Below are 13,980 nucleotides of genomic sequence, written 5' to 3'. Positions count from 1 at the left end.
TTTTGGAACTCACACACATGCACCCAACACTTGACCTGATCTGGCCCTGCTCGTGCATGGGATAACTATCCAAACTTCAGGAATATTGTTTCACATCAGTCAAGTATTGATTCAATTTTTTTGTAAAATGTTTGATGTCTATTGTACATTGTCGTTCTTTTCACAGCAGAGTGTGTAATATTACTGAATTTTTTAAGATGCTTAACAAAGTATATTGCGCGAACTGCAACAGAAATGAGGAAATGAACGCATCTGACCATTCCAATAACATAGTATTGAGTAATTTTTTTATAATAAGTTTTATTGTGACAAATGTACTCTAAATAGATCCATTAGAATATTAATTTTCTGCTTTAAGTAGAGAATTCCATTCAGTAGAGAGTACTAAACCAGTCTGAGATAAATGTAGAGCAAGCCATTTTCTTTTAGGTGACTTCTGTATTTACTGCTGTTTACTGCTTTGCAGCGAAAAATGGATTAAGTGGAAGACAATGGGATTGGATTGATTCCTCAAATCTCTTTCTCTCTCACTCTCTGTCTAAAATGATGGCTCTTAAATTTACATTTCTCTAACATGATGTAATGATGTAACAAATAAAAGACCTGTCAGTGGCAGTAATACCAAGTTCATTGCTTTATTGAAAATGATATAGATTATGGTATTACTGCTGTTGAATGTAAAGTCATTGCATGTTAGAGACAGGTAAATTTAACATCTATCATTTTATGCACAGAGAAAGAGAGCAATAACAGGCATCCACATGTTTCTTTTAGAGAGAATTTTACAGGCACTTGTAGCCATTAATGAGAAAGAGGGAGGGAAGGACACAAAGAATCAATCCCCAGTCTTCCACTTAATCCACTTACCTCGTATTGATTGCAGATGACATCTCTTTTTTTATCACTCAATCTCATAAATATGGAATCCAAATCACTACTGCACAAGTTGTCCTAATTGATTGCACTTAACATTAGAAACATCTTTTTGGTACATGTTTCAGTCATAGTTTAAGAATTCCATGGTTACCAGGCTATCTGCAGTTGGTGGCCTCTTCGTTTAACCCAAACCAAAAAGAATTTTTCTGCCATTAAATTTTTTTATGATTCTGATAATGTTTTGAATCATTTCTCACCAATGTTAGTTTAAAAAATAATGCTAAAATACTTATTAATGCTATTCAAATTTTACTTTTTTGGCATTTTAGGCAGTCTTCATAATTAAAATATTAAAATTTAACCAGTTATAAACCTTCATCTGAAAACTGCAATTTGGACAAGTTCATAAGAGATATAAAAAAAAACTACTTTACATAATGTTATGGAGGAAAAAGAAAGAATGACTATTCCTGCCACCAAATGTGAACTCATGTCCTCGTGTTCCAGTGTCAAGTGTGCGTGTGTGTGGGCATGCACAAGTCACACACTGTAACTACTCTGCCACAGTAACTAGCTATGAAACAGTATACCACATACAAGCCAAATACTGTTCAAAGAAATTACTCTGCATGTATGTTTTTTTTTTATCAATAGCCAAATGCTCCAACAGTTGCAAACAAGAAAGTGCATATTTTAATATATGCATCAAAACCTTAGTGAGAATTTTTATCACTTATTATTTTGACACATCATTTTTGTATGATTATTTTTTTATGATAACAGTTTTGTTTTATATTTTCCTTGTACAAACATGAGCAACTAATAGGATTTAGCCATCATGCAGAATGCCTGAAATTGTTGGAAATTAAAGTCTCTGAACATCTAAGGATATACAATAGTCCACATTATTATTCATTTCAACAATGCGTTGAGGTCAGAAAAATTAACTTCGTTAATGGCAGGAGCATAATTGAATTTGTTAAGTACAACATGCAAAGTTAGATTGCTTCCTGTGATAGAAGCACACCTTTCCCAAGCTGAAACTGACATCATTGTATGCTAATATTTTATGACAGAGTTTACAATAGTCACTATGTATTTTGATTTCTGCAGAACATCTGCAGAAGTCAAGTCTTTATTAGGGAGAGGTCATTTAATTTTCTAAGGGGAAGATAAAGGCTTGAAAACATTTGATTTGATCTGGTTTGTAGTATGAAAAGAAAAATGTGCCATTGCTTTTCTTAATTGAAACATTTATCTTGTGATGAATGAAACAAATACAGCTGTTATCTGGATTGAATTGTCCATACTGGAAAATATTACTTTTCACATTTAAAGAGTGGGATAAATTAACATTGTTCAAGATAAGCTCAACAAGGTGTGCCTCTTGTCAAGTCAGCATGTAATTTGTTCAAATTTCATTGAATAAAGTAAAAGTGTAGACTTGCTGTAAAATAAGTCAAAAACCTTTTCTAAATGTACTGAATATACAAGATTTCTTAAATGATCTTTTTATTGTCCAAATATATGATCCCATTATGATTGTTTGATTAGCCAAATGATATCTGATTGTAAATCACTCCTGATGTCTCATTCTTTCTGTGGGTGGTCTTTATTTGTTGAGTTTTCAAATGTCAGTTGGTAATGCCTACTGGCCCCTTCAAGTTGCATCAGCATAACTACTTGGGTGCTCTGATGAGTTGTTGCTATTTATTGTTCCTTTGCAGAGCATTATCGAAAGTGGAGGGATGAAGCCCCCCACCATGACATGCGAGGTTTAAAAAAATCATGTGAGTTGCACTGTACACAGCAACCATAATGTAATGTACAGTTGCCGGACTTGCAGACCATAGCCCACAGGTCATAATACGAAAGCTGTTGCATGTATCATGTGTCCTCCTGCTATGATTGGATGTATAAACTGTGTAATTGAAGTGTTATTTATCTTCTGCATTGGACCCCCCCCCCCCCTTCCCTGCTTTGAAAACCCTCATGGGTAGATGCCCAGAAGCCCTATTGATGCTGTTTACCACATGGACAACCTACATACCAAGTTTGGTGAATTTCTGTCCAAAAGTTCAGAAGGAATCACAGACATTTGGACAAACGGAAGTTAATCATATCACCTCTAAAAGCATGGGGATAATAAATGGGCAGTGTTAATCATATAAAAATGAATACAAAATTAGACTATGCGGTTTGAAGTTCAATGTCTTCAAGACATTTCAAATTTCTAAATAGTTGGTGTCTTTGGGCTGGGAAGCACCAGTGAAGAAGTTAACAAGTCAAAGTATTTTGCCAAAGAAAAGTCTTTGGGACCACAAAATAAATTACCCACAAGAGTCTCTATGTGAAGAAGATCAGGGCCCTCTGTTAAGAAGCATGGGCACTAATAACAGCTCGGACACAAAATTCTGAATCTTAATTTTTTGATAACTATACTAGGATTCAGACAAACTAATTTTGCTTCCACAAAGGGCACAACTTTACATGTAACAAAAAGATGGGCAAGATTTCTACTTTTGGAATTCAGTTATTATTGTACTCTGGCATTTTCCTGACTTTGGGACCAAAAGTGGAGATCTCATTACTAGCAGAGTGCCATGGAGACTCTAGTTGTTTGTTGTAATGATTATTCAGATTAATAATTTGGCCCTGAATTAGTACTTGCACGGGTGTGAAATTCCACTAGACCACAATATTTACTGTTTTGATGTTGATACTTTGATTCGCCTTGTTCATTACTACTTCTAACACATATAGATCCTTTTCAGATTAAACAAGTGCAAGAACAACAAAAGTGGGTCTTTGTCAAGTATGCATTGATGGAAGCTTGACATGGCAATCACTTTGGCATCCTGGCAAGTCCATATGTCTGTGCACACCCTAGATTAACATTGGTTTCAAAGCTTCTTATATTTCAATATTGTGGCCAGTTTCTCTAGTACAGTTGCGTTGGCCATGGAGTCATTTTACTTGGTATGTGGATATATCTTCATGTGTAGAATGCCAGCTTTACAAGTAATGAGCAAGCTCAAAATGGAGGCCATGGTCAGCTTTTTGTTGATCAGGCTGCCATCTCATCAGCTTCCTTATATATTAAAATGTAATATTATGGTTTTTCAGTACATGTATATTTAAATGCACACATTTTTTTTCTTCTAGCATCATTATTCACTGGCCGCAAGATGATGTTATCTTTGAGAAAAATAGGCACATTTTAACAACTGTATCTTGTATTTGAATGTAATTTTAATGAAACAGAAAAATTCCTGCAAAGTTTTGCCTTTAAAAATAAGAATAAATTGAACTAACTGTGACCATGCAGGCCTTTATATGTCTGCCCTTTCAATCAGGAATGCAGTTCTTGCTTTTAATTCACTAAAAGAGTTCAAACTTTCATTACAGATGCCTGAACTTGGCCACTGACTTCTGTTCCTTGTTTTTTTTTAACACTGCTCGAATAACATATATGGCTTTAAATGCAATATACTTTTGCCTGTTGCTCCCAATTGCCAACTTAGAATCAATGTTTTGTGCCACAAAACTTGGTCACAGTGACATACTTCATGTAGTTGAATACAAATAGTGTGGAAGTATATCACTTCACACATTTCTAGTTTCCTTTAACTAATTTTTTTATATCCAGTTTAAATCTGCCAGGGAACAATGTAATTCTCTTACTTAAATCCTTAACTGTAGCATAATTATAGAACTATCCAAGATATCGGATGAAATTTGAGCCAGACTGTATTTCAAGTATAGATGGTCTCGTATACATGTTCTTGAGCCACTGCATCTATCATGGTCAGGGTCATGACAAATGAAAATACAGGGCAGGGAGATCAGTAGTAATTATTAAGGAAAAGGTCACAACACATTTATTTCATGTACCATTTACAGTACTCTTATGTCATTTGTTTATAAAATATAACTATAATAACGTACGAGTATGAACTCGGTCTATCATCATCTTGCAGTACAATACAATGTGTGATGTCATGTACATTTTTTGTCTTTCAGATTTATTAATATCTTTGTCTTTCAGCATAATAACAAATGCAAATTCTTGTTGAGTTGCACAATTCAATATGAAAAATTGTTTCTGTAAATTTCTTCTAGGTAATGCTGCATTTAAAGCGAAAAGTTGGATTCGGTTGAGGATAATAGCAAGTATAATCATTTTGATACTGTACATGCACTTCTTGTTCAGTAGGGGAAGAGGCATACATGTTTATCATGAGTGGATTATACTTGCATTCTGTAACAATGTGAACGAATTAAGTTTTTTGAGCAGTACTCCATGCAACTCTAGCTAGATATGAATGCATGTATTGTAAAATACCTACATATAGGTAGGGTCTTCATCTGATGCTGATTGTCAACAATGATTTGGGGTGGGGACTTCAGATCTGTCTTCGTGTTCAATTGGCAAAAACTGTTACCTTGTAAAATTATGTGAAGCAATTTGGAGATGGTACTAGCCAAAATGAAGACTGGTGTCCAGTGTACTGAACTGGTGACTAGCGACAAGTATGCAGTGTAGCGTAAGTACATGTATGTGATAGGTAAGACTGGGCTTTTTGATGAAAAGTCTTGTTCGTTATTTATTTATATATGAGAAACTTATTTATAGCCCAGGCTTTCTCATCCACTTTCTTATCCACTTCTTAATTAATTTCTTTTTAATCACAAATGACCAGTGTCTGTCAATTAATCACATCATTATGTACCCCTAAAAATATTTATATTGTGAAACATTTGATTACTGGAAAATAAATTATGACTTGAAAGAAATGGATTTTAGGAATTTTGAAGGAAAAAACCAAACAAGTTCATTCTTTTCTCATATGTTCATTGGAACATGATCTTTAAATATTAGCAATATATATGCTGTTTGAGTAAGAAAATTAAGATGGTAAAGATAATGTCTGTTTTTTCTGAAGCTTGCATGATAGAAGTCCAACCACATCAAAAGAAAAGCTAGATTGTTCATTTTTGGAATTACTTTAGGAGTTGGTGCCTAATAGGTTTGTCATTATCTCATTTATTTGTGTACATGATTTGGGTTTTACATTTCTTGTCTGAAAGTAACTGCATGGTCAGTAATTTACATAGGTGCCCTCTGAATAAGTTGTGTTATGTGAATTGATATATTTGAGATTTTTGACCACTTAATGTATTCTAAAACATTTTATATCTGCTGGAGTTAAAATTTAAGAATTGCAACTTTATCTCATCTTTAAACTTCTTTAGGTATGTTATCACCCTAAGTTCTACAGGTCACTTTCTAATTACAAATGGTTGGGGCCTCAGAGCCAATGTCAGATGCTTAGAATTTTATAGCAGAATTGATAGATTGATTTGATATGGCACTTTTTACGTTATTATACTGATATCTTTTTATTTACAAAATAAAAATGGCTACTATGTTTAACAACCATTTTTGTTTCACTCCATGCAAACATGGTGGGATAGGGTAGACTTTTCCATTGCCTCTGGTGTCAAACAATGTTACAGTTTTGCATTAAAGGTGTTTTGGAGTCAGAAACAGTAATTATTCTGACAAGTACACAGACAAAGGTGAGACACCTACTTCTGTGGAGCTTGTCTACCAGTTTTTAGCACATAAAGGTACATAATGCTTGGAAATCTAAAGTTTTCAGCCTTTTATCTTTAAACACCATCACTTTGTTTACCATTTGTACTCAATTCAAGCTTTACATATTCAAAGCAGATGTGAGATAATCATGACACTGTTAGCAAAATGGAGGTTAAATATCATACAGCTCTCGTTCATGCTTCATTTTAACACAGTTCTAGATTAATTTGGTACTCTTATGGACTGAAATGTTAACAGTTAAAAAAAATATAAAATTTCCTTTTACAATTTTCAGAATCCATTACCTGAAAAATTAATGTGAGAAACATTGTACTTGAATTGGTCTAACAAATTGTATGACATTATAGGTTTAAAATAACCAGCATAAAGTTTAGCATTATATTTTATTTGGCTTTTAGAAACATTGACAAAATGAAATGTACAAACCATGAAGTGAAAAGTATATTTAATTTAAATAGTCTACATATTAACATGGTCAGCAGTTATCGACCCCTACTACTTTGTTATAATGAAGGAGAGTCATATCAGATTTATCTGGTTTTATAATTCCACAGAATTTGGTGCATCACCGGTGTCTGCAAGCTGTTTATAAGTTTAATAAATTGTTGATGATGATACTGTAGCCACCAATGGTGGAAGAGTTACTGCTATTTCACCATGCATATGCAGGTGAGAACATTCTTTACTGATTGCACCCACTTCAGCCTTTGCAAATCCATCCCCTCCCCACTCAGGATATTGATAAAGCTGCTTGCATAGGGAGTAAAATTATTAAGGTTAAAATAGCTGCATAAATACAGAAAGGCCAGACTCAAGTACCAGGTCACAAAATGTGGCAACTTGTTCAAAATGTCAGTGCATTTAACCTTAGCACTTGGGTCCCCATCATAAATAAAAAGACACGTAGAGTAATGGCTGTTCCATATAAATCTTGCTTTGATAGGGTTAATATTACTTTTGTGGGGTACTGCTAATAGGAAAAACCCATAAAAAGTAGTTTAAGACCTCACAAATAAAGAAAAAAAATAAAAGTATATTCCCCTTCACCCATGTAGTATTAAATGGGATGGCCCTAAGTAACTTATAATGGCTATAAAAAAATTCAATAGCATTTATCAGAAGAAAGTTTTAAATCTTGGAACAATACTATATTTCTGCTATGTCAATATAAGTTCAGTATAAATTCAGAAACCTGTACTAGTAAGTACCAATCAGTTTAGGAGTTTTGGAACTTCAAGATAGTCCAGTAACTTCTGCATCTAAAACTTTCCAATAAATGCCAAGTGACATTCATTGCCCAGTTATCTCTCTTTTAGATGGTGCCACAGGAAAAGCCCCATCCTTATCATTCTGATTATCTCTTCTCCTATTGCTAAATAATCTTGAAATGTTATTGTTATATCTAATCATTGTGTTTGCATACAAATTTTAAAATTTAGTTCCAGTTTTGACAAAAATGATTCCAAACAAACAAAACAAAAATATCCCATTTCTTGAAAATTTAATATAAAATGTGATTGATGAATGATTTCAGTACGTGACTTTCAAGTTTCCACCACAGTAAATAAACCAGGCAGATGATTCTTTTGGGTTGTAATTTAAACAGATACCACCTTTTTTGTAAATCTCTACTGACATTTAAAGGAAAATTTCACCAAAAAAATGTTATGGATTATGGTATGCTTAATCATTATTATTTGTTCAGACCTCAGTAATAATGATACTACTACTACTACTAATAATAATAATAATAAGTTTTTGTTCATAATTCTATGTATTACAGTAACTATTATTATTATTATTACTGGTAGTGGTATTATTGGTATCAGAAATTAGGTAATTTCTATAAAAATTAATATTTTATGAAAAGAAATACAAGTTAATTACATGCACTTTCAGAATGAATGTCCAAGATAAAAATCCAATTAAAGAAGAAATAAATTGACTAAGTCTTGAATGAAGGAATTCTTTGTACATTAGTATGCAAGCATTTTTGGTTTAGAAAAGAATACCATAACTACAGTATTTGAATTTCAATTGAAAAAATTTCGCTCTTGTACTTGTTTAAAGTCGGTTTTTTACTGAGGATGAATTGTAAATTTGCTCTTGGGATAAGGATAAACCCAGTTGATTTAAAGGTTCAAGGTCAAAATCATTGGTACTGAAAGAAAACATTGTTTCTGCACAACAATACAAGTTCTCTAGACATCCTGTCACCAACCATTCTGAATGACTTGCACTTGGGCCAAGGTAGATCCCAGCAATTATTGGGTCCAGATGATCAAAGGTGAAGCCATTGTGAGTGGAAGAACAAAAATGGTTTCTGCACAATAATTTGAGGTCTACACCACCTGCAGTTACTCAACTATGTAGATGGTTTGCAACTGGGCTAAGGAAGAACCCAGTGGGTTTAAGGATCAGAAGTCCGATAGTGAGGTCACAGTGACTGACAGAAGAAAAATGGATTCGGCACAATGAAATTAGTTCTACATACATACCTGGACCAAACTTGGGGTATGGAAGAAACCTAGTAAGATGCTTAGTGGGCAAGGCACTTTACTCCAAAATTGCCTTGACAAAGTACATAACCTACTTGTGTTGCTGCGCCATTAAATGTCAAACCAGGGATAACACCTGAAACAAACCTTGTTGATGGCTTGCACTTGAGGTTAGAAAGAAGTTCTTTATGGTGAAAAGGTCAAAGTCAGTATTACCATATTTACTGTATAAATTTGGATATTATATTTGTTGGGGCACCATACATTTTTACGGTAATTTTTCTTGTATCGTTCTATGTTCTGGGACATATAGTTTTTTTGTCTAGTCATAAGGTGTGGGACACTTTTTGAATCATTCAAAAATAACATGTCAGAAGATGCACTGAAATTTAAATTTTATTTTTTAAAAGAAAATATTAAAGTGTGTACTTTATATAAATCACTTTAATCATTGCAGCATCTTCCCCTGCACACTTACAGTCCAAACTTTCGGTGCATAAATATCTTTTAGCTTCCTCGTGCTGTGAAAAATTATTCATTGGAGACAATACATCTCCTTAAGCAGAAACTGGAATGTCTAAAGTAAGATTTTTTTAGCTGCACCAGTCATGCAAATTCTTACACTTTTTACCCCCATCTTATTGACAGGCCAACCAGGAATGAATGCCAAGGACAGCAAAGTTTTGTCCATGTTAATGATCATAATTTTGGCAAAATCATCTTCTCTTCTGCCCTTCACAAATTCATCAAATGATTTCACTTTTGTTTTCTCTTCCAAATCTTCTGGGAAATGCTGGGTCATTAATATCCGCGCACAAAGCACTAGATTGTGTTGCTTTGAAAACTTACATTCTTTCAGCTTATTTTCAAAATTCCTGTGAATAATGGTGAAAAGGAACCAAAGTTGGCTTCACTATGTCAGCAGACTTGGTATTTAAAAACAAAAATCAGCACGCTTAAAAGAAACCAAAGTTGGCTTGCTTTGTAATAAAATAACCAATAAAATAACCTTTGTATGTGATATTTTGCTAGTAAGTTCAAATAATGAGTTTAGTGCATCTCTGCCAGTTGTGTTTATTCACCACCTGGGCTTCTATTTGCTTGCCTAATTGATACAAACAGGCATTGATGCCTGCAGGGTAAATAGTATATACAGCAATAACTTGCATTAATAATACTTTTTGTAATCCATGCAAGTGAAGAGAATGTCGTTTGCACTCACAGTAGATGTATTTTCAAATAATGATTTTTTTTGCAAGATACTGTCATATAGTTAATCTGGATATAATACAATCTTGGTTATTTTGCACCATACCCTGTATTGTGTGAATGGCAGGTGCTGCAAGCAGTCAGTTGATATTTCCCCCCCCTCTCTCTCTCTTGTTTCCTATTTTGTTGGATCCAATTTTCAACAATTTTGGTAACATATTCAAAACCTTGGAGTGCAACATAACACAATTCATTTCTCTTTATTCATGTGAGCATGTTATCTGACAAAAGTGATACACTCTGCAGTATGGATGCATACGCAAGATATACAGAGTTCTTGGATATATTTTTTTCTTTAATAAATTGCTCATGATGAACAAAGAGGAATATATGATAACAATGTAAGGTTAGTTTCTTTAATTTTATTACCAAATAAGAGTTTTGTTTATCTGTGTTACTGCAACGTGCAGTGTTGGAGGTGGGGGTGCAAGTTCAACGCAAATTTATTTCATTTCTTAAGTCTTAGGACACATGACCTAGGTGCAAAGATGTTTTACCATAAGTTCTGGGAGAGGAAAAAAATTATTTTTGTGTCCCAATATATACTATAAATATGATCCTTAAAGAAGAAAAATCATTTTTGCATGATGAATATAGTTATAGACCACATACCTCAACCAAAGTTTGTGGTAGGCTTGCACAATATATATATATGGAATAAGCCTTTTGGTTTTGGTGTCAAAAGGTCGAAGGTCCACTTTTTTGTTACTCGAAGAAATATGTGTTTTGCTAAATATTTTCATTTTGGAATAGGTTCCTTAGGTAAGTTTTGCAGATAGCTTAGGGTAATAAATGACCCTTTAGATCCTGATGGTTTATATGGAGGTCATGGTTATTGTAAGTCTATTTAAAAAATGGATTCTGCATAATTTTTATGCATACCTTTACCAAAGGTCCAGACCTGTTGGTCAGTAATCTCCAAAATCAACCATTCCCTAGACGACTATCAAATATTTGATGGGTTTATAATGTGCCATTCATGGTGCTCTGGTCAGAATATGTTTCCTGGTGGCATCACCTGTTGGATTCAGAAAGGTAATTGAACTGAGTTGCCCATTTGAATTTTTTTTTAAAAGAAAAGCACCAGTTTTATTTACTGATTACTGTCATCTTTTGTTTCAACAGAGACTCCCAAATGATCAAAATATTTGTTTTTTTTCAGTAATTAATAAATAAACACTATATATACTTTCCCCTTTTTTGAAATGAGGAAAATTTAATTAAGGGTAAAATTCTTTTGTGGTATTGTTGGTACATTTTTTTTTAGGGTTAATTTAGCCACTACAAATGTGAATAAGTTTTTGTTTGATTATTCATAAGAAGATATGAACAATGCAACAGGAAAATTTAGTTGCTCAGTGAAGTGAAAAATCTTATAAAAGGGAAAATGTACACTGATAATTTATCACATGCTATGTTCCAACTAGGACATTAAGTGTTTCTTTACATACTTTTAAAAATATTGGTCTTTGTTTTGTGAGCCATCTGATCAGCATTTAGATCAGATCATCAAAGATATGTTGGTTTTTTTTAAGTAGCAAAGTAATGCTTTTTTAGAAGAATTTTGCATGTTTATTGAGATTTGCATTCATTTGGCCAACTATTGACTTGAAAACATTTTTTGTAGGAAGAAGAACGTAAAAAACGGGAGGAATTGGAAGCAATAATGATAGAGAATAACAGAAAGATTGAAGAAGCTCAGAGGAAACTGGCAAGTATTTTACAAACATTATTTGTGGGTATGCTGTACTTGAGTAAAGAATAAATGTGTCGAGTTTGGGATTAATAGGGCCAAGGTCAGATTAACTGCCCAAAAGATATATGTTTTTTTGCACAGTAAGTTAATTTCTGCATCATAGAATGTGACCAAATTATGGGCTGTTTGATTTAGGTGTAGGTCAAGGTCACTGATCAAGCAAGGGATATAGATTCTATAAAATAACTTAGATTTCCGAGCCACACACCATCATCAAACTTTGGAGATGGCCTGATTTTACGGAAAATAAGTTAGATGCATTTTTTCTGGGTAAAGTTTGAAGTACATGATCACCATGACAGAGGAATTGCCACAATATGCCAGCCGATATTAGAAAAACTTCATAAATGATTTGTCCTTGGGGTGAATGAACCTGTGATTTTGGAGGCTAAAATATTATGAGGAAGATGACTTTGATCTTTGATGGCATCCACAGAGATGCTGCCAGGGCACAAGAGTATGTCATTGCAAAAATGTTTACAAACTCTTGCAGTTGGAGAGGAGTGACATGTGAGAAATCCTGCGAATTAGTTAAGAGTTTTAACTGTTGACCCTGAAAATGCTTGTCACATCATAAGATGTGACCAGTGTGTAACAAGATAAGGGGGTTGGATTTAGGATTTATAACAAAACACTTTTGATGGTGATACAAATACAATGTTGATGAATGACTTGAATGGAAAAAATTATGATTAATACGTGCATGTATAAGATCCAAATATTGGACAAAATAACACAATCTTCATGAACCTAGTAATGTAACATAAACATGAATACAAGTAAATGACCTTACACAGTACCAGGACAAAGGTTAATGATTCACGGTAATTTCACACGACGAAAAGAATAATGTGTTTTACTCAAATAGTGAAAATGATGTACTTTACTCATATAGCAAAATGTTTTCGATCAGTTAGTGAAAAATGAGGTACTGTACTCAAATAGTAAAATGATTGAAAAAATGGGACCCGTATCACATAAAATATCTGTACAGTCCCAAAACACTGGGTATAACCAACCCCAAAATTAGCCCACAACAAAAAGATTACATGTATGTAGTTACACTAAGCACTCCATCACCAGAATGCTTGGCTACCAGTCACACTGGTCAGTCAAGCAGTCAGCATTACGGGTAGTCACCGACCACCATATAATTCCTTGGTCAGTAAAGCAATCAGCGCCCACCAATCTGTCAGCAACATCCAGTCACCTGTTACTCAACCAGCAACACACTGTTCAATCAGCTCTGTGGGTGCTATGGTCAGCTTTAGAGCTGGTACCCCGTCAACTTTGATCAGCTGAAAATAAATCTAACGCCATGTACTAAGAATGATGCGGGCATATAGGATAACATGTAATGATGTTATATAGAGTAAGCTATACAAATTACGTTATTGGCACAACACTAGAAAGCAATAAACAGGTTCAGAAGTGAACCTACCTGTATCCGATAAGAATCATATGGTACAAAATGTCTCTTATAAAATGCAACTTCATTGCCAGTATAGATGTCATGTTAAGTCACATACAGGAATAGAAAATATTTGCATTATACTACACAAACCGAAGCTACATAGAAAATATACAAAATATAAACTTGGTAGTATAATAGTTATAATCTACAATATACATAAGAAATTAATAAATAACTCACATACCTCTGCAGCTTAATATTTGCAAGTTCTTAAGTAGACTGCTCACTGACAAGACCTTCCGTAATGTAAAGATTTCATCCTACATCATCTGTGCGCTTGATGAATATTGGTTTCCCCCACCCCCCACCCCCTTCCCGTCGAAAGCACTTCGCACATGCAGCATAGGATGAACCAAACTCACTGTGAAATGTTGTACAATATACATAAATCACCCTCAGGTATCGTTGTACACAGAAAACGAAACTCAAGTACATGTATTTAATAAATAAAGGGATTTATACAATTCCATAACACAGTGGATAA

General features: G+C 33.8%; 1 protein-coding gene across 1 annotated transcript in view; it reads left to right on the top strand.

The window, feature by feature from the left end:
- LOC149798856 (uncharacterized) overlaps positions 1 to 13,980 on the top strand; it is a 42,421-nt gene that overhangs the window by 15,818 nt on the left and 12,623 nt on the right. Inside the window, exon 4 of the mRNA XM_089957759.1 lies at positions 11,894 to 11,977. Within this exon, the coding sequence (XP_089813885.1) occupies positions 11,894 to 11,977 (84 nt within the window). The remainder of the gene's footprint in view (positions 1 to 11,893; positions 11,978 to 13,980) is intronic.

The sequence above is a fragment of the Sinohyriopsis cumingii genome, chromosome 5 (genome assembly GCF_028554795.1).
Source record: "Sinohyriopsis cumingii isolate HCF-2022 chromosome 5, ASM2855479v2, whole genome shotgun sequence".
Classification (NCBI taxonomy): domain Eukaryota; kingdom Metazoa; phylum Mollusca; class Bivalvia; order Unionida; family Unionidae; genus Sinohyriopsis; species Sinohyriopsis cumingii.
The sequence above is the reverse complement of the archived record's forward strand: the minus strand, read 5'-3'. Positions and strand labels throughout refer to the sequence as shown.